Source organism: Papio anubis, chromosome 1 (assembly GCF_008728515.1).
Source record: "Papio anubis isolate 15944 chromosome 1, Panubis1.0, whole genome shotgun sequence".
Lineage (NCBI taxonomy): Eukaryota > Metazoa > Chordata > Mammalia > Primates > Cercopithecidae > Papio > Papio anubis.
The window spans coordinates 182,085,481-182,107,206 of NC_044976.1; the positions used below are offsets into that span (position 1 = coordinate 182,085,481).

The window sequence follows — 21,726 nt, forward strand, 5'->3', positions numbered from 1 at the left end:
CGCGCGCCCGCCCCCGCGTGTTCCCTGGCTCACGGCTGGGTCTGTTACCTCCGCGGTCCTCACCTTCAGAGGAATGACAGTCCCGCAGCCCTCTCCTGGTCGTAACGGGAGACGGCTGTAGCGGAGGCTGCTGTGAGTACTGCTGCTGAAGGCGGGTAGCCCTTCGCGTCTGCATCTCTTCGGCTTCCTGCAGTCGCGGCAGCCTCCGCCGCTGCCTAGACCGAAGGTAGTACGCGCTTTCTCTCACTTCCTCTTTCGCAGAATCGGGCCGGAACTCTTCTAGCCGGCTTCGTTTTCCCACCGGGGACCTTTCTTTGGCCACCAGGGGCTCGAAGTCTCCGTACACTTCTGGCGGCTCCTCCGAGAACCTCACTTCCCGCCGGCCCTGGCGCGACAGAGGAGTTGCGTACGCAGGCGCGTCGCTGCTGCCGCCATTTTGAGGGGCGAGCCGGCCCCTTCCTTCTCGGATGGGGGCCCTGGGAGTGACGTACACACCCCATCCTTCCCGCACCGCCTCCGTCCGCGGTCCCTCGCCCGCCATAGTTGTTGACGTAGCTTTAGTTGATCGCGAGGATGGCTTTCTGGACCCTAGGTTCTCCTGCTGGTGGCGGCAATGGCTTCTCGGGTGTGTTAGGCGGTGGTCGCTGTGGTCAGGGAGGCAGTTGCGAGTCGCCGGGGCCGCCGCCTGCGTCGTCGCTGCTGTGTAGCAAACCTGCCTCTGGGCCCATGGTGTGTCTTGAGGGCTGTGGAAGAGGCAGTGCCTGAGCTGGGTCAGCTGCTGTGGGTCGCTCCCGCCTCCTGGCTGGAGACACCAAAGAGGAGGAGAAGGGGGAGGAGGACGTCTCTGCCTTCGGCCTTCAGTAAAGGAGGGGTGGGGGCGACGGAAGGGTGGCAGGGCAAATTGCCTGTCCCAAGTCGAGCCGCTCGTGGCAAGTTTTGCCTGCATATAGGAGACGACCGTCCTATCTCCCACTACCAAGTCTGCGGGAAAAGGAGTGAGACGAGGGTGAAGAAGACCAGGTTTCGCTTCTCGGCCCCAGGCTGTTGCGCAGTTTCCCTGGAATCATTTTGATCGACTGCTACGTTGAGCATGTCCTTCCCAGTGTCCTTAGCAGGAGCGATGGCCAGAGAGATAACTTTTGCACATGTCATGTTTTCGTGGCACAAATTTTAGTTTCAAGTTCCTTATGAAGGCGGTTACCTAGTTTTAAATTTTGTCACCTGTTGAGGTTGTACAAAATCCTGTCTACAGTCATATTCTTTGAATGTATTTTCTTTTCCGAAATGTACCCATAGGAAACATGACCTTATTCCTGGTCTTTAATATTTCTTGGTTTTATACCAAGCAGCACTGTTCGGAAGACCATGTTAGTGCTACATTGTGCACAGTGAGGAACACTTTTTTTAATTAAAGACAGCACTGTAATTTTAAGTTGTGATCCATTATTTTTACTTTTATTCTGGATATGACGTGATACTCTACATTTGATTTAGAATGCTTTCTGGACTTTCTGGAATAAGCATGGTAAAAGCTATTTGTTTCACCTCCATATACCATGTTTACAGATGTGGCTAATCTGCAAATACCTAACCAAATTTAGACACACTCAGAGAAGGTCGATTAAGTTCGTGTAAAGTCTGAATAATTATTGAAAAAAAGCTCAAATCACCTTCAAATATACAACTTCTTGTGGGACTTGGTATGATTGGAGTGAACAGATTTTAAAAATTGTAATTTGGATACCAGTTACAATGAGTGATTCTGAAAAGTTTGAAGGTGTTTGTTTATTCTTCCAAGTAATCACCTTAAAATGCTTCTGAGCAACTCATTTGTTGCTCAGACTTGGCACAAATTTCAACTACTTAGGTCGTAATGTGTACTATGTTTTTAGTTTTTATTTTATTTTATTTTGAGACGGAGTTTGCTCTGTCACCCAGGCTGGAGTGCAGTGATACGATCTTGGCTCACTGCAAGCTCCGCCTCCAGGGTTCACGCCTTTCTCCTGCCTCAGCCTCCCCAGCAGCTGGGACTACAGGTGCCAGCCGCCACGTCCGGCTAGTTTTTTGTATTTTTAGTAGTGACGGGGTTTCACCGTGTTAGCCAGGATGGCCTGGATCTCTTGACCTCGTGATTCGCCAGCCTCGGCCTCCCAAAGTGCTGGGATTACAGGCGTAAGCCACTGCGCCTGGCAGTGTACTATGTTTTTACTAATATTGTCCATAAATGTGGCCACAGGCACGAGGAATTAGAGTTTTAGAGTGAGATAGGGTTTGGCCTGGTAGGAGCTTAGTTTACTGTAGCTTTATATACAATATAGCTTTTAAAAACTGCAGGAAAGTAACAAAAGAGACTTCTTTATCCCTGTCTCTTTCTTTTTCTTCTTTCTTCTTGTCTTTTAAGGAAAAATGAAAAGGGTACTCTCCCTTGTCAGCCTGGATTAGATGGTATATTTCGGAAATTTGCTAGATTTTTCCAACAAAATACTGATAAGTATTGATATGGTAATACGTGGCTTTTATTTATGTTTTAAGTAGGGCTTTCCCTTTAAGGTGGCTATTACATGACTCATTAGTAACACAATAGTGTAAGTTCCTTGATAGATTTAATTATTAAATATAAATTTTACGGTAATATATTAAGTTCATGTTATGAACATTAAAGTCTCCTTGAAACATTTTACCAAGACAGATGACTATATAGAAACTGGGATACTAGCTTATAAAACTTGGATACAGGCTTGTAAAACTTAGGGTTGAGGGACAAGTTAAAAAAGAGAAGAGATTCTACATACTGAACAATCAGAGAAGATGAGAGGTTCTACATATTATTGAATAATCAGAATATGCGTATTTTGTAATTAAAACTGCTTGTAAAGGCTTAGGAATGGCCTTTCAACTAAATTAATGAGACACTGTAAAATTAGAGGCATGGTAACTTTAATGGTAATATACATACATATATATATGCATAGGATTTTCCCTCTCTTGTCTAGGTTGTAAGCATACAGAAACCTACGTCTACTGTGACTGCCTCCTTCACCTAGAAACCTTGCAGATACCACACTGACTAACTCTGAGGCAAAGCTAAACTGTTATAAAACTAGATACTCTGCTGTAGCTATTATCCAGACTATAAGAGTTGCTCAAAAGAGGTGACATTACAGTGACAGTAGACTCATAGCCAATATTATAAGGGATGCGCTGGGCCACTAAAAAAGGAGGCCTCAGCTCTGGATGTTAAAGTTCCTTTGGGAATTTGAGAAATCTGGAGGAATTCAGTGACTCATAAAAGAAGACCAGTAAGAAAAGAAATGATTAGGCCGGGCGCGGTGGCTCAAGCCTGTAATCCCAGCGCTTTGGGAGGCCGAGACAGGCAGATCACGAGGTCAAGAGATCAAGACCATCCTGGCTAACACGGTGAAACCCCCGTCTCTGCTACAGAAATACGAAAAAACTAGCCGGGCGAGGTGGCGGGCACCTGTAGTCCCAGCTACTCAGGAGGCTGAGGCAGGAGAATGGTGTAAACCCGGGAGGCGGAGCTTGCAGTGAGCCGAGATCCGGCCACTGCACTCTAGCCTGGGGGACAGAGCGAGACTCCGTCTCAAAAAAAAAAAGAAAGAAAAGAAATGGTTAAAACAAAGAATACACTAAATAATTCATTTACTTACCAAACATGTATTTTGTGCCAGCAATGAGGAAGATTGCTTTGCCTTTAGGGAATTTGCCATTTATTGGGAAAGAGAAACACGAAAAATTACAATTCAGATTAAATGACTGGCATTAATTCACACACTTAACTATTAGGGCTAGGTCTAGAAATCCTGTGCTCTTGAGACTGGGTTCCTAAATCAGTTATTTTGTTTCATTTTTAATTTATTTATTTAGAGACGGAGTCTCGCTCTTTCGCCTAGGCCGGAGTGCAGTGGCGCGATCTCAGCTCACTGCAGCTTCCTGCCACCCCGGGTTCAAGTGATCTCATGCCTCAGCCTCCCGAGTAGCTGGAATTACAGGTGTCTGCCACCGCGCCCAGCTAATTTTTGTATTTTTAGTAGAGACAGAGTTTTGCCATGTTGTCAAGGCTGGTCTTGAACTCCTGACCTCAGGTGATCCACCCGCCTTGGCCTCCCAAAGTGCTGGGATTACAGGCATGAGCCACCACGCCTGGTCAAAATAAATTATTTTAAATGAAACATTTGAGAACAAATTTTGTACGGGAACTTTTTGCTTAGGGTAAGCAGAAATTCATTTATTTAAAGAGAAATCATCTATCTGTTGTGACTTAGTAGTAGAAATGAAGTGGGCAACACTTAATTTTAATAAGGAAAATATGATTAAAATATTAAACAGGAGGAAGTTAATTAAAGATATAGTAGCTGGCTCCATTTATTCCCCAGTCTTACAAATGATAGAAAAAATATTTTAATGACTTAATACAAATGAAAATAGCTGGAAATGTTATACTGAAATTAAACACAATGAAGTGGATGGAATATAGTATTCTACTTTTTGTTGAATTAGGAATTGCAGTTAATTATTAAACACCATCCAAGAGTGTTACCATATCCTGTCACTTCTGCCAAAAGAGGATGGTTGAGAAGTGAAGGCACCAAAAAATCACATTAAATGAGGAATTATTAATTCAATAAATACCTGAGCTACTATGTAGTAGGCAGTCCCTGTTCTCTATGCTGGGGATACAGCATGAACAAAATTGATTTAAAAAAAAATGTTTCCTGCCTTCTTGGAGATTATATTCTATGGGAGGAGTCAGGCAAAAATCAAAATAAGTAAAATAGTGTGTTGGTCAGGACTGTTACGGATAAAACTGAGGAAAGGGGAAGGGAGTTTTACATGAGTAGATTTCTTCTTGAAATTGGTTTAGATTTGTCTTGAATTGGTATAGGTCAAGAACAGGAATTTTAGACTTACTCGATTTTGCCCCCAACAAATTGTATGTTCTTGGGTAAATTGCTCGCCATCTCTTAATTTTCACATTTATAAAATTAATAGATCAAAACAATAGCTATTTTTTTGTCACTACTGTCATTTAGCAGACATACTACATATGCCATCTAATTTACTCATAACCATCTTATGAGGTAAGTAACGTTGTCCCCATTTGACACACGAGCAAACTGAGGTTTAGATTAGGCAATTCGTTTGAGTACATGCGCCTCTTAATGGCACAGAGGGTGTGTTCCAGGACTTGGTGCTTGCCATTATCATTTGGTACTACTTCTCACTGTGTTGGTCCTATGAGTTTCTTCAGTCTATGAATGTCAGGTCATATGGGTCAGGGTGGTCGACGTCTTACAGAGATGCCTGTAATCCTGTCAGATAGCATGAGAACTCGGGGACCTCCGCGGTTTGGTCGCACATTTACCGCGCCTGTCGCTGGGTCAGACGACCTGGCAGTAGAGGGTGAAGGATGGAGAAGGAAGAAGGCAGGGCGCGCAGACTACTAGTCCCAGCATTCCACAGGCGCCTTCCGGCGGAAAGTGTTTGTCATATGGGCGGGGACCCTGGGCGACATTCGGGCCGCAGCGGCCGCTGGGTGCAGCCGAGCGGTGTGGAGCGGAAAGACCACTCGAAGGGCTCTCCTGATACTAACAGTCCTACGATTTGAAACCCCGCCAGAATTTGTAAGTAAACAAAATGACTATGCAACTTTTCCATGTTTTAGTATTGGAATTAATGTCTTGAATTTTTCAAAAGGACTTCCAGAAACGGCCCCTCCCCACCCCCACTTCCCTACCGCACAAATGGTATTTTAATTTTTATTGTTTTTGAGACAGGTACTTGCCCTGTCACTCAGGCTAGAGTACAGTGGCGTGATTGTAGCTCACCACAGCCTCATACTTCTGGGCTCAAGCGATCCTCCCGCCTCAGCCTCCCAAGTAGCTCGAACTACAGGCCCGCACCACCATGCCCCACTAATAACTTTATTTTTTATTTTTGTAGAGACAGGGTCTCACTGTATTGCCCAGGCGGGTCTCGAACTCCTGGCTTCAAGCGATCCTCCCGCCTCAGCCTCCCAAAGTGCTGGGATTACAGGCGTGAGCCACCACGCCTGGCCTCACTCAAACAGTAAACGAGGTAGGTTGGGGGTATATTTTTGTTTTAGGATAAAAAGAAACTGAATCTTATAAATATTAAATGGGTTAAGATGTGAGTAAATTTTGGGGTTTAGACTTTAATATGAGAAGCAGAATTATTTTAGGGTTCGAAATGTAAGTGGGAAATTTGCCTACTAGTGTAGGTGGCGATTACTCCATTCCCAGCATGCCTAGGATCTCGACATTCTTAATCTTAATCCTGAAAAGATAGTACTTAAAAAAAAAAAAAAAAGGTGCTAAAAAGGGCAAAGTTGAAGTTTCAGTAAGACCTCCTACCATTTTGCTTATATATTGTATATGTACATTCTCCCAATTGTATTTAATACCTGATGAAAAAGTTTGTGCCTTTTCCTTCTTTTAACAAAGTTCATAGTACTCTCTACTTTATGAGTAATGCTTAATTATCAGACTTTATACTGTTACACAGATCCAGAAATGAGTTACATAGATTAAACATACTGGTTTTGTTTTACCTGTCTTTAGGTTGTAACACATTTTCTTTTGGATCTGTATGAGAGATCCTTTCTTTAAGCTGTGGCAGTTATCCATGTTTTTTGAGCTCTATTTTTTGAGCACAAGGTGAGTATATAAAGGGCCAGTGGAAACATTTAATAAAAAAAGGAACTTCATGGTAGAGTAACTACAGATGTTCTTGGAAACCTTTGTGTGGATTAGAACAGTTTGAAAAACTAACATTTGCTATGAAAATTGAGTGCCTGTCTTCAGTAATGTTTATTATGCTGAATGTGCAGTCCACAACTTGATTACCTGTTTTTCTGCAGGTTTGTTACGCAACCTTTTGTGACTCATTTAAGAACTATTTTATCTAGTTTCTTTCCTAATATAGAGGTAATGCTAGCTTGAGAGCTTCAATAATTCACAAGTAAATTAACTTCAGAATGTAGCTAATTATTTGAGGATTATTGGGTGTTTTAACAATGCATTGTATCTTGTATATAATTTATTTTTGCCTAAGAAGTCATTTCTGTGTTTCATTCATTTCCATGGAACACAGAAGTCAAAACTTTATTCCAGGAAAGCCCACACTTCTTTGAAATGCCACTTGAATTTCCTGAAGGAAAGTTTGCTTCAAGAAGCCTTGTCTGCTTTATCACTTTGAGGTTGTTCACTAAGTTAACTGCGAAGGCCCATAAACTTGGAGATCTGACAACCTCCCAAAAAATTTGAAGAATGAAGAATTGGCTGTTTTATTTACTGTTTAGAATTTTAATTGTGTTAAAATTTCATTAATATTTCTACATCATATGAACTACTGGATTAAACTGTGTCCCACAAGAAGGAATTCGTAGGGCGATCATACATTATCATAAATTTTGCACAGAAATCAAACATTTGGGAATAAGGAAGGGTGTCCCTAACATTGGTAATGAGCATAGACTTTGGAGTCATAGCTGGGTTTGAATTCCTATTTTGTCACTGTGTGGGCTGTTTCCCTTTTTACTAGTATTTAAAGGAGCTGACACATGAATTTTTTTTTTTGGTGCCATGACTCAGTTATGAACTGTGCACATAATTTTGGTAATCAAAACCTCTGGGAAGAAAATTCACCTATAATTCCACTACCTCAACAAATCAAATTGTTTGGTTTTTGGAGATTTTCCTTCAGCCCTTGACCATGAGTATATATCATGTAAATGTAATGACATTTTTGGAAAAAGTCAAATTTTAAAACATTGGTGTCTTCTGGGATTTTGTTTTAATTAAATGAAGCTGTTTGGTTTTGCCTGTAGTAGTTCAAATAATAACAATGTACAGTTTTTGAGGACTTCTTTTCTGCCCCTGTGGTTGTCAGTATTGCTCATTATCTCATTTAATCTTCACATTGCCTCTTTCATCTAAGTACTGTTATTCCATTTTATAATTAAGAAAACCAAGGAAAAAGTTAGCCAGGGGCTGGGCACAGTGGCTCATGCCTATAGTCCCAGCACTTTGGGAGACCAAGGTGGGTGGATCACGTGAGGTCAGGAGTTTGAGACCAGTCTGGCCAACATGGTGAGACCCCATCTCTACTAAAAATACAAAGAAATTAGCTGGGTATGGTGGCGGGCACCTGTAATCCCAGCTTCTCGGGAGGCTCGAGGCAAGAGAATCGTTTGACCCTGGGAGGCGGAGGTTATTGTGAGCTGAGATCACGCCATTGCACTCCAGCCTGGGGGACAGAGTGAGACTCCGTCTCAAAAACAAAACAAAAAACAAAGAAAACCAAGGGCAGAGAGAGAAAGAGAAACACCAAGTCAGAAGCTGGAGCAGTCATTCAGGCCTAGACAGTCTGACCTTAGAGGATAGTGCTATATTGGGTTTTATGTTTGGTAGATTTGCTTTATGGATGTTAGGTCATATTTGTAGATAGGAGTTGATCCTGGAGGCTGACTTATAACATTCTTTGTATGAAAGTTTTTTGTTTGTTTCTTTTTTGAAACAAGATCTCTCTCATCCAGGCTGGAGTGCAGTGGCACAATCACGGCTCACTGCATCCTTGACCTCCCAGTCTCAAGTAATCCTCCCACCTCAGCCTTCCAAGTAGCTGAGACTACAGGCACAGACCACCATACCTGACTAATTTTTGTATTTTTTGTATAGACAAGATCTTGATATGTTGTCTAGGCTGGTCTCTGAACCCTTGGGCTCAAGCAGTCTTCTCCTGCTTGAACTTCCTGGGATTATAGGCATGAGCCACCATACCTGACTACGGTATTTTTTAAAGTACTGTATATAACTATTTTTTTCTTTTCTTTTCTTTTCTTTTTGAGACAAGGGCTTGCTTTGTTTCCCAGGCTGGAGTATAGTGGCACTATCATGGCTTACTGCAAACTTGAACTCCTGAGCTCAAGTGATCCTCCCACCTCAGTCTCCCAAGTAACTGAGACGATAGGCACACACTGCCATACCCAGCTATGTTTTGTATTTTTGTAGAGATAGGGTCTCACTGTGTTGACCAGGCTGGTCTCAAACTCATGGCCTGACATGATTCTCTCACCTTGGCTCCCAGAAGGCTGGGATTAAAGGCATGAGCCACTGCGCCTCCCGCCCCTACCCCCCTTTATAACTACTTTGACCACTAGATTTTTAACAAATGTTGTAGGAAAATAAAGAAGATAAGGGAAATGTTTAGTTCCTTAACAGATGAGGCCATTCACCTATAGTTTTATTAGTTGTAGTAAAAATATAATTTATATACAAGGCAAATTATTAGGTCTAAGTTTTCCTTTTTTTTTTTTTGAGATGGAGTCTCGCTGTGTCACCCAGGCTGGAGTGCAGTGGCATGATCTCGGCTCACTGCAAGCTCTGCCTCCCAAGTTCATGCCATTCTCCTGCCTCAGCCTCCTGAGTAGCTGGGACTACAGGCACCTGCCACCATGCCCGGCTAATTTTTTGGTATTTTTAGTAGAGATGGGGTTTCACCGTATTAGCCAGGATGGTCTCGATCTCCTGACCTCGTGATATGCCCATCTCGGCCTCCCAAAGTGCTGGGATTACAGGCGTGAGCCACCGCGCCCGGCAAGCTTTCCTTTTTTAAAATTAAAAATATAAGATTTATAATGAAGGAAAACTAACTTTAAAGCAATGCTCCTTAAACTTTATAGTGAACACCAGAGTCATCTGGCAAATCTGTTAAAACATAAACTCCTGCCAGAGGCTCTCAGAGATTCTGGTCTAGTGGGTCTAGGTTGGGGCCTGAATTTGTTCTTTTAGTAAGTTCCTAGGTAATGCTAATAATTCCTAGCTAATGAGTTGAATATAGTAAGGAAACAAACACACTTGTTGTCCATATTGTTGGCTTGATAGTTATACCCCAGTAGCACTGAGCATTCAGATCTTGGTTTGTAAAGGCACTAGGACTTTTTAGAGAAGTGGCTGATTTCAGTGCGGAGGCAGAGAAAATACAAGATGAGCCTGAAACATCCTGTGGTGCTTGAAAGTAAGGAAATGCTAGAAAAAGTTAGGGACCTTGTCAAAAGGAGCCAACTTGAAGGAGTTCCTGGTATCCAGGTTGGAGCAATTTGAGCAGTAAAATGAATAGTGATAGTATTGGACTTTAACCCATAAAATAAAATGAGTTCATACTGATATTGCTGAATAAATAAGTAGGGGAGAAGGGACAACTCTTTCTAACAGAAGAATTCCAATTAGTAAACATTGAAGGAAAGAAGGAAATACAAAACCACCATTAGGGAAACAGTACCGTTAGTAGTTGCAGACAAAATCCAGTTAGAGGACAATCAGAATATTTACATAGTTTCAAAGTATCTCTCCCAGGATAATTATTAACTACAAAGAAAAAATAGTAATCTGACAGTGGAGATACTATATTAAAAAAGTGATTAAGGTTAACATCACCAGTAATAAGACAAGGACATCATGAACCCAAAGATATGCCGTGAGAAGGACACAGTGGCATTTCTGTGGTGTTTGTTATTGCTGAAAATGCATAATCTTTTTATCTTTCCAATCATGATAAAATATAAAAATCTAAACTGAGGAACATTCTACAAAATAACTGGCCAGGCCAGGTGCCAAGGGTCATGCCTGTAATCCCAGCACTTTGGGAAGCCAAGGCAAGAGGATCACTTGAGCCCAGGAGTTCGAGACCAGCCTAGGCAACGTAGCAAGACCACATCTCTATTTTTAAAAATTAAAAACAAAAAACACTAAACCCAAAATAACTGACCAGTATTCTTCAAAAGTGTGAAGGTCACAAAGACAAGAAAGGGCCGCAAATGACAGGTAAACACTGAGGAACTGTCACAGACTGAAGACTAAGGAAAAATAACAACTAAAAGAAATGGTGAAATTTGAACATAGCCTCTGGTTTAGTTAACTGAATTGTATCAATGTTGATTTCTTGTTTTTGATAACTATAATTATATAAGATGCTAGATGAAGGATATAACGGAACTCTGTGCTATTTTTGCAACTTTTCTGTAAGTGTAAAATTAGTTCAAAATAAAAAGTTTAATAAAAATATGTTGACTTGAAGTAGATACTAAAAGTGATTAGGGAAGTTGAACTAAACCTGGCAGCCAGTCGTGCCACCCACTATCGGAAATCTTAGCAAACTCTTAGATCCTTCGTGCATAGCTTAATACGTCTGCGTGGTCAACTGAAACTAGAGAGACAAGTCAAAGGAGTTGGGAGGGAGTAGGAAGAAGGGTGAGTAGGAAAGGAAGACTTTCTGTACTCAGAATATCTACAGAATTTCAGCTTCGCCAGGCATTCAGTTCCTGTGTAAAAAACAGTTGCCTAGGGAAGTAGAGTGCTTTTTGTTCCTAGGCTAGTACTTTTTCAAACTCCCTTTCAAAAATCTAAAATAAGTCACCAGTTAGTGAAAATACAGAGAAACGAACATTTGTGAAAATAATGCTGGGATGCTATGACAGTGGATATGGTACAGAGGAGTGGGCAAGACTTAGAAATTTAGTTTTAGACAAACAATAAATAGCTAGCACAGGTTATAGAAATACCTAAGCTTGGCACCAGATCTGACTGTTGAAAGTTGTGTATTAGCCTTAAAGGTTTGGCTGCTGGTGTTTTGAAGTGAAATTGTAGACAGAATTTGGACTATGGACTTTTGGAGCATTAGAGCAACATAGATAGAAATGTACCAGTAAATTTCTAAACCAGTTGTTCTCCTTTATGGCCATCCCCCTCAAAAAGTATGCTAGCAATGCATACACACCTGTTTTGCTTGTCAGTTCCTGGGGCAAGAGAGAGGAGAACATTCTGCAGCTATTTTCTAACCTTGGATCATATTTTTTATTTGGCTTATCTTTTCTAAAGAGGGAACAGTGTGTGTACTACATAGTACTGAAGATTGTGATCCATATGCCTTCTCTCAGTGATCTCAAGATTGCCAAATTCCAAGTAGTTTCTCACAAAACAAGTTGACTTTTTTCCAGGAGCATTTTATTTTCAACACAAAATTATTTTAGATTATATGAATTCAAAAAGAAGAATGATTCCTTTTCTCATACTCCTTAATCTCTCATTATCTAAATTCAGAAGGTAGTTGTGAAATAGGAAACTCTTAAGATTTCACTTTGTGTATGAAACTTATTGGAGAAACTATCTCATACAAACAAAGTTATGATTATTGATTAGCCTTGACTGTAGTACCCCCTAGAAGAAAATATTTAAAATGGGAATTCAAGAGAGTTTAAAGCATTTTTACTTTTTCTATGTGCCTATCTTGATTTTATATATCATATGAGGAATTGGTTGAAGCTAAAGTCTAAGGGATAAATTGCCTGGAAAGGTCATTCCAATCCTGACTCAGTCTGAAACTTAATTATTATGCTACGACAAAAAAGAATAAGGGAATTTTTATCTATTGAAGGCGGATTTGAACTTACTAACATACATTCAGGAAATAGCAAAGAACAAGGTAGACTATTTAGAGAAGTTGATTAAAAAGTTGCCATGGTTAGTTGATGTAAATTTCATTGGATTAAACAGAACTACATTTTCTGTTTCAGTGTGAAAGTACTGTTTTCTTTTCTAAATTTTCTTTTAATAAAGTTTCAGGAAGGATCTTAAACTTATTTTAGTTCACATACACAAAACCCCTGATTTGTATTTTCTTTTGTATAGCATTTGTGCAGCAGAGAAGCTCCTCAAATTTTGTTCTTTTGCCCACTGTTTTTAGTGAAGGAGGTTTGAAAATACAGACATCCCAGCTTCTGCTGTGGGCCTCCCTAAATTTCCAGTGATCTCTACAGGGGATCTTTTTTTATCCCTCTAAGAGCCCTTAGCCTTCACCTAAATCAATGGTTCCAGTCTGGATTCCCTAGACATCTAGAAGTCCTGAATGATTGTTCTTTCTGTATCCATAGTACTTGGCATTGGGCCTAGCACATGGTGCGCTCCTCAAATAACAATTATGTTTAATAATCATAGACTAATGGTAGTCCTCAGGGTATTTTCAGCATTTCTAAAAACCTAATGATAGTCATATACTTACCTTAAATCAGCTGCTTAAGTCCTGCTTAAATCAGGACTTAAGCTAATGGAGTTGAGAAAGGAAGCCAGTTTTAGGATATCCAGATCTTTCTAACTCTGTTATAGGGATGTAACGTATTTTGTCTAATTTAAAATGTTGGGGCCGGGCACGGTGGCTCAAGCCTGTAATCCCAGCACTTTGGGAGGCCGAGACGGGCAGATCATGAGGCCAGGAGATCAAGACCATCCTGGCTAGCATGGTGAAACCCCATCTCTACTAAAAAAATACAAAAAAAAACTAGCCGGGCGTGGTGGTGGGCGCCTGTAGTCCCAGTTACTCGGGAGGCTGAGGCAGGAGAATGGCTAAACCCAGAAGGCGGAGCTTGCAGTGAGCTGAGATCCGGCCACCACACTCCAGCCCGGGCACAGAGCAAGAGTCCGTCTCAAAAAAAAAAAAAAGTTGGAAGTTTTTAAACCAAGACTGGTAGCATTAGTTTTTTGTTTTATTAGAAATTCTGTTTGGCAGATCTACTTATCTGATTACTAAAAATTAGAAAACGAAATTATTACAAGACTGCAGATTGTTTGGACATCTTTCCAAAATGGGGGAGGAAGGGTGGGGTTGGAAAAAGTTACCTTTGATAGCAAAATGGTTAGGAACCATAGTGCCTAATGGTCCTGAATCATTTCAGATTCCTCTGGGAGTTTAAAAGGATGTACCATCTTTTTGGGAAAAAATGCACCTATGTATTAAAGATTTCTTTTCTTTTTTTTTTTTTTTTTGAGATGGAGTCTTGCTCTGTCGCCCAGGCTGGAGTGCAGTGGCGTGATCTCGGCTCACCACAAGCTCCACCTCCCGGGTTCACGCCATTCTCCTGACTCAGCCTCCAGAATAACTGGAACTACAGGCACCCGCCACCAGAGCTGGCTAATTTTTTTGTATTTTTAGTAGAGGTAGGGTTTCACCGTATGTTAGCCAGGGTGGCCTCCATCTCCTGATCTTGTGATCCACCCGCCTCGGCCTCCCAAAGTGCTGGGATTACAGGCATAAGCCACTGCGCCCAGCCGTAAAGATTTTTATATGTAATTCCAGAGGATTCAGGACTCCTGGAAGTTTATCCTGTATTTTTTGGTGTGGAAGTGAAAAATTATGAGAGGTGATTTCTCCCACCACCAATATTTATTCATGGTGGAAGAGTATCCTTTGGCTTTGTGAGCAGATTAAATGAGTTAATACGAATAAAGTGTTTAGAACAGAAAATAGCACTCCATAAGTGTTAGCTACTAAATGTTATTATCTAATAGACAGAGGGTTACTGTATACTGTTTATCCTGCCGAATAAAGTTTTCTGAGTTGTATATTGCTTGGAGGAACTGTGCCTTTTTCTAATTTGTATAAAGGCGTCATGTGAAATAGCAACTTCCCTACACACAAATTCATGCCTTCAGAGAGTATGCTAAGATAAACCCTCTTTTGTACAATCATTAGGTAGGCTTCTTTTTACCTCATTTCTATGAAGAGATGGCTTAAAATTTTGTGAGGAAACCAAAGATCCATATCCTTCTATTTCGCTCTTCTTTATCCAATGTAAGTTGCCTGCTTTGCCTCTGAGCAGATTAACTGCTGCTGGTCTTCTTGTCCACAGTGTGAAAGTTTGGTTTTGCTTATTAACTTCTTTTTAAACATTATAAAATATTGAATAGAGATGCTGTAAGCTATTAGGATTTATGATACAGTGGGTATTTTTGTACTTTCACCCAGTTAAAGAAAACAAAATTACAATTATCTTTGAAATTCTTTGAATGCCCTTCATCTCCCACTCTTCCCTCTCCCATCAGAGGTAATAATTATCCTCGAGTTTGGACTTAACTTCTTTTTTGTTTTTAAAGCTTTATTGCAGCCGGGCGCGGTGGCTTACGCCTGTAATCCCAGCACTGTGGGAGGCTGAGGCGGGTGGATCACCTGAGTTCGGGAGTTCGAGACCAGCCTGACCAACATGGAGAAACCCCGTCTCTACTAAAAATACACAATTGGGCTGGGCATGGTGGCTCATGCCTATAATCCCAGCACTTTAGAAGTCTGAGGCGGGCAGATCACCTGAGGTTGGGAGTTGGAGACCAGCCTGACCAACACGGAGAAACCCCGTCTCTACTAAAAATACAAAATTAGCCGGGCATGATGGTGCATGCCTGTAATCCCAGCTACTCAGGAGGCTGAGGCAAGAGAATCGCTTGAATTCAGGAGGCAGAGGTTGCGGTGAGCGAAGATTGCGCCATTGCACTCCAGCCTGAGCAACAAGAGCAAAACTCCATATCAAAAAAAGAAAAAAGCTTTATTGCATATTTCTCCCTAAACGATACATTAATTTTATATCCTTTTGAAACTTTATGTAAGTGGAAAGTTTATATAAGAATGTGTGCATGTGTTTATTTTTTTGCTTGTGCTACTTATATTTTTTTTTAAGCTCAACATTCTTGAGTTTCATCTATGTTTATGATGACAGTATCCTGTTGTACAGCAGTACCTCAATTTATTCATTCTCCTGTTTGTGGCCATTGTGGCTGTTATTTTGCTATTACACAGTGCTACCATGAATATTTTTATTCATGTTTTTAAATGTACAGGTACAATTTCTCTAGGGTATGTGCCTAAGAGTGGAATTGCTGAGTTATAGGAAATGCACATCTTCAGCTTTACTAGGTAATGCCAATTCCAAAAGTGATTGTACAGATTTGTAGTCCTGTCATTAGAATATAAGAATTCAAGTTACATTTTATTTTTGTCATTTATTCATTCCAGAAATATTTATAGGACGCTATAGCAGTAAATAAAAAGGTAAAATGCCCTGCTCTCAGGGAATTTATATTTTAGTGGAGAAAAATAGCCAAAATAAATAATGTAGCAAAATGGTACCTGTTTTATGTGAAAAAAAATAAAGCAAGCATAGTACTTGTTATTGCATTACTGATAGAGCCATATGTGGGGGGATTTGAGGCTAAGGGAATGGGATATAACCAAGAAGTCCTGTGTTTCAGGTGGTGATTGACATGAACAGAGATGTAGGTGTGAGATTGATCCTGATGCTTTCAAGCAGATAATGGTAGTGAAGCTGTGAGTGTTGGGGTGGGGATGGGGGTTAGGAATCTTGCCAGGAGCATTTTCCCAGGCCCCTCTCTTCACTTCTACTCATCCAGTAGCTCTAAGGTTAAAGAATGAGTGAGGAAGCTGGTACTGGGTGGTATTATTCTGAGCATTTGGAGTTCTGGGACCCCCTATTGGCTCTTACCTACAGAGGTTTAAAGGACCAGGAGAGGAGGGAAGACTTGTCTGGAACATATGGAACAGTGGAGTTCTCTTGATACAGGAATACTTGGAATTCTAGTGCTTGTTTGATTACTGAAGTTGGAAAACTGAAGGTTGGTGAATGGATGGAATTATTCTGAGCACTTGGAGCTTTAGGGCTTTCTCTTGACTCCTAGTGGAGTCCTCTGGGAGGAGTGGTTTTTCCTATAGTATGTGGAACCCCCTTTGTCAAACTTGTTAGTTTTTGTAGTGTGGTAGATATGAAATAGTATCTTGCTGATACTACAGTGGTATCTTGTTGGATTTACTTGATTTCACTCTAAAAATCCAAAATCTGATCAATTAAATGTCAGACTTTTTATATTTTATCTTATGTGTTTATTGGGCTCCACCAGTGTGGGAGTTTTACCAAGTATGTAGTCATTGAGTTGGAAACCCAACCTTTTGTCTGCTCTGCCTGAGGAACTGAATTAGTAGCCTTCACCCGTACATTGCTACCTAACCTCAGAAAACACATCAATATATCTACATTGACTCTATTTCACCCATTCTGGGGCTCCCTTCAAAATATGGGCCCCATGTTATTGGAGCACTATCAAAGGCTCTTCATTTGCCTTTTAAATTTACCATTTTAAAATCTGAGAATCACAGCTATTACTTCTGTAAGGAAAGTGCTTTGGCTTACCACAACTAAGGCTGTAATTCCTTCTATTTTTCAGGCCAAATGTTTATATTTTAACTCATGCGTTCCCCAGTGTATCTTATTACTCTCACAGGATCAAGTCTCAGAATTTACAAAAAGAACATTGGAGAAAGGCATGGTATATATAGTACCCTGATAATCTGTGACACTCTCTAGGTGGCCTTCTAGTTGCTCCATACATCGTACTGTCCTACCTTATTTACCTGCTACATTCGGTGTCATGAAGGAGTGCAAAGATGATGATAACATCTGCAAATTCCAACTGATTTACTCTATGCATTTTCCAAGAATAGCTCAGGACTATTGCTCAAGGCTATGCCTTACTTGCCTTCTCAGACTGACACTGTGTGTAAACCAGTAAAACTAGACAGTGAGCAGCTGGGCATGGTGGCTCACTCCTGTAGTCCCAGCACTTTGGGAGGCCAAGGTGGGCGGATCACCTGAGGTTGGAAGTTCGAGACCAGCCTGACCAACATGGAGAAACCCCGTCTCTACTAAAAATACAAAATTAGCCGAGTGTGGTGGCGCATGCCTGTAATTCCAGCTACTCGGGAGGCTGAAGCAGGAAAATCGCTTGAACCCAGGAGGTGGAGGTTGCGGTGAGCCAAGATTTTGCCATTGCACTCCAACCTGGGCAACAAGAATGAAACTCTGTCTCAAAAAGAAAAAAAAAAAACTAACAACAACAACAACAACAAACCAACTAGATGGTGAGCAATGAGACCTGCCCCTCTTGATTTTTGACTTTTTTTTTTTTTAAGCCTTCAAAAGGATTTCATCCAATTTCCTATGGTTAGCTTTTAAGAATATTATCTAAAAACTGTGTACACTTTTTTCTTTTTTTTTTGGATGGATTGAAACCTATTATCGAAAGGCTGTCATTGTTAATGTTATCCCATACATTATGGAGATACCATAAGTGGCACCCATTTCACAGAAGAGATGTATAAGTAAGAGATTGCTAAGTTTTACCAGGTTAGATATGATTATACAGACCTTATTATTCCCAAGGTACACATGGAGTAAAGAAGAAATACAGTCCTAAAAAATTAAGCTAGTCCTAGTATAAATGATCCAGAATTCTTCCTAGTGCCAACATATCAGTTGGTTTGAACCCATGTTAAATAGTCATGGGAAAACCCATGAGACATTTCTTATCTGCCTTAACTAACCTGAATAATTTCCAAATGCATGTTTCTAATAATAATGTGAACAACTGCAAAACCTGTGAGTCGTCTGAAGTTTTATCATTTACAGGTATGTGACGCATTCCCAGACTCTCCAGCCAACTGAGCATCAGCTCCTTCACGGCAACTGGGTCCTGATTAATGTCCTCCCAAGACAGACTTCATTGGATCCACACTCAAGAGGACTCTGCCAGGTTTTTCTGACCCCTCTACATTGCTATAAAGTGCCAAGGCCTTAAGACTTGGGTACGTGTATTACAACAGCAAGAGTGCCAGCGCCAACAAAAGACCCATTGGACCTGTCAGCTCCTCTGTTTCACCAACCAGACACAGTAACCTTACCAACAAAGAGTAAGCCAGGTGCCTCTGTATGACACCACCAGCAGCTGACAACGCATACGAAAAATATAACTAATTTAGACTAGAGCCCTATCTCTTCTTGAGAAGCTGGGATTTGAAGGAGCTATCCTGAGATCTGTACTGCTAGTAAGTGACTGATAACATTATAAACTGGATCGGTCCCTGAGTTCAGAGACTGAGTTGCAATTGAGTGAAAAATAGACAACGAAATCTTGAAGAATTGCACTGAGGTGCAAGCCAAGTTTATTTGGCTCTCCAAATAATATTGGTTGAACTAAGAAATTGGTAATCCAAACCTGTAATAGGACTGGTGTTTGGGTGTCTCTCTTTGTCATTGTTGCCTCTTGCTGTTACATTGCTGTCTGTGTTGTCTTTCTAGGTCCAGATGTTTTCAGATAATTCACATTGCCCTGATTGTGGACAACAGTGGTTCCCTAGTTTAGAACTAGGCCACTGGTTGTACCAAACTGAACTTGTTGAAAATGAATGTTACCAGGTATTCTTAGACCGTATTAACAGAGCTGATTATTGCCCTGAGTGTTATCCCGATAATCCTGCTAATAGAAGCCTTGTTCTTCCTTGGTCTTTCCCACTTGAGTGGGCTCCCCAGAATCTCACCAGATGGACCTTTGAGAAGGCTTGCCACCCATTTCTTCTGGGTCCTCCACTGGTTAGAAAAAGAATACATGACTCTCGAGTAGCTGGTTTTAACCCTGCATTACAGTTAATCTTGACCAGAACAGATAAAACCTTAAACAAAAAACTGGGTCAAAACAAATAGCTTCTATAATAGTCAAAATTGTCAACTCTAGAGGCTTTTGTGTAGGTAGCCCAAGGAAGATGGAAAAATAATTAATTTCTAAGTCTGACCCAGATTGTCACTACTTTGGGAACTGCTTAAATTGTTGGATCTGCTTCTGTGGCCTATACATATTTTATTCACTATGAATTTAGTTAGTATTCTAGCCAGACTGTTCATCTAGACTGAGATACACACACACATATATATAATAATTCATATTTCCTATAAACTGTTTTGGAACTAACTTACCACTCCTAAAAAAATTTCTGCAGCCTAATGAGTGACATATGACGAAGTAGTCCTAGAGGGGAAGTCCCATACTGTGTGCTTCTTAATAGTATTTCTAATGATAACTTTTGTAGGAAAGCAGCCTCATTATAGCCGGATCCTAGATTAGTCCAGTGAATTTTAATAAGAAATTATGCTGTTGTAAACTCACCTCTTACGCATTGGTCAGTGATGATATATATATAGATAACATTTATCCATATATAGCCATTTATTCATCATTGGCCCGGTCTGGCCCATCCTCAGTGTGGCTGTGACATTATTGATAACTGGTCACTCAGATAAATCACGTTCTATTAGGAAACACCTACATAGGTGATGCAGAAACATGCAGAAATGCCACCTGTCTATACTTACGTGGCTTTACATAAACAAAAGACTGTCTTGTCTTTGTGGTGACTGAATTTACAATGTCCTCCCCTGGAAATGGAAAAGTACCTATCTAGGAGATGTATGACAAAAGAAATTATCAAGCCTGACTTCATATATATTATGAACAGTCTAGGGGAAGCATCTTTCTTAGAACTAAGGTCTCCTGAACATTGGCCACATTCTGGACTTCTATTGTTCATTAAAATCATGGACCCAGAGTTGGGGTTAAGCCACTTAGAAAAAGCTGTTGAAAACATCTCAAAGGCCACTGAACAATTTTTAAATTACACTTAACATGCCAGGTATCTAGGTATCTAGTGCTTTTGTACCACCTCAGTAATATTATCAAGGTCCCAGCTTCTTTCTGTCCTTCCCCCTTGGGATCCTCTTTTTTTTTTTTTTTTTTTTTTTTGTTGCTTTTTTAAAAGTAGTGACCGAGTCTGGCTATATGGCCCAGGCTGGTTTCCAACTCCTAGGCTCAAGCCGTCCTCCTACCTCGGTCTCCCAAGGTGCTGGGATTACAGGCGTGAGCCACCCCACCCGGCCTAGGATCCATGTTTGCTTTTTATCGTTAGGATTTTTTTTTTTCCAATGAGTACAATATGACTTCTTGTTGTAACAGACATTTTAATCCCTAGGAAAGGCTGGAAGTAGAGAGCAAAAGTCTTTCAAGTCTGTCTTTTATTTGGAAATCAAGTCTTTCCAAAAAATCTCTAGCAGATTTCTTCTTATATCTCATTATAAAGTATCAGTTTACAAGGGAGCCAGCCTGGGAAAGCTTGGCAAAGGGGAATAGGGTTATCATTGCCTGGGTCGGACACATTGCCTCCATTGAAAAAATCAGGGCTCTTTTTTTGTGTGTGTTTTTGACAGAGTCTCGCTGTCTCGCCCAGGATGGAGTGCAGTGGCATGATCTCGGCTTACTGCAACCTTCGCCTCCTAGGTTCAGGCAATTCTCCTGCCTCAGCCTCCCGAGTAGCGGGGATTACAGGTGCCCGCCACCACACCTGGCTAATTTTTGTGTTTTTAGTACAGACGGGGTTTCACCATGTTGGCCAGGCTGGTCTTGAACTCCTGACCTCAGATGATCTGCCTGCCCTGGTTTCCGACAGTGCTGGGATTACAGGTGTAGCCACTGTGCCCGACCAGGGCTCTTTTAGCAAGGAAAACGTGAGGAATGAATGGCTATTGGTGTGCAGCAAATCATACTTGCTACATGTTGTGAAACCTGAAGTTATTTGTTAGTCTGTATGAAGAGATGTACCCTGTATCTGCCTTATGTGTCTTACAGTGGAGGTTCTCTCCTGTTATATTGCTGAATAAACTACGTGAACTGCTAAATTGACTGAAGACTAGTTAGTTTATCACTAACTCTTTAATGAAGAATTTCATTATCCTACAGTTCTTCCTAAAAAGTGAAAATTTACTTTAAGTGCTTTTAAGAATAGTATTATGATCAGTATTATTGCCCCTAAATTTTTTAATTATTAGAGAATGCTTATGTTGTAAGGACATATACAAAGAAACATTCCACAAATATGAAAATTTAAATATCAGCAAAATAGAGAAAAGGTCTTTGTTTTTGTTTTAGTCAATCTCTCCATTAAATAGTAAGATCAGATTAAAAGGATATATAC

General features: G+C 40.7%; 3 protein-coding genes across 11 annotated transcripts in view; 2 read left to right on the forward strand and 1 right to left on the reverse strand.

Annotated features, from left to right (window-relative positions):
- Nucleotides 1-1,426, reverse strand: part of TOR1AIP1 (torsin 1A interacting protein 1) — a 46,772-nt gene extending 45,346 nt beyond the window's left edge. For all 6 annotated transcript variants that reach the window (XM_031658076.1, XM_031658073.1, XM_031658070.1 and 3 more), the window contains exon 1: nt 64-1,426. In XM_031658076.1, the coding sequence (XP_031513936.1) occupies nt 64-946 (883 nt within the window). In that variant the 5' untranslated portion in view covers nt 947-1,426. The remainder of the gene's footprint in view (nt 1-63) is intronic.
- Nucleotides 1,427-5,523: 4,097 nt separating this feature from the next.
- Nucleotides 5,524-21,430, forward strand: LOC108583100 (torsin-1A-interacting protein 2). The gene is made up of 3 exons (XM_017951744.3): nt 5,524-5,642; nt 5,962-6,096; nt 18,338-21,430. The coding sequence occupies exon 3, from the start codon at nt 19,013-19,015 to the stop codon at nt 19,406-19,408; it is 396 nt and encodes a 131-aa protein (XP_017807233.1). The 5' UTR covers nt 5,524-5,642; nt 5,962-6,096; nt 18,338-19,012; the 3' UTR covers nt 19,409-21,430.
- LOC100997283 (torsin-1A-interacting protein 2) overlaps nt 5,524-21,726 on the forward strand; it is a 39,181-nt gene continuing 22,978 nt past the window's right edge. Inside the window, exons 1-3 of one of the 4 annotated variants that reach the window (XM_009192341.4) lie at nt 5,524-5,642; nt 5,962-6,096; nt 18,338-18,753. The gene's annotated coding sequence lies outside the window, so the exon portion shown is untranslated. Of the gene's footprint in view, nt 5,643-5,961; nt 6,097-18,337; nt 18,754-21,726 lie in introns of those variants that run through there. The other 3 variants (XM_009192357.4, XM_021930004.2, XM_017951734.2) reach the window with 3 other exon arrangements.

What these genes read in the sequence shown, in the direction of transcription:
- LOC108583100 (XM_017951744.3), top strand. Translation starts at nt 19,013, where the DNA reads ATGTTTTCAGATAATTCACATTGCCCTGATTGTGGACAACAGTGGTTC.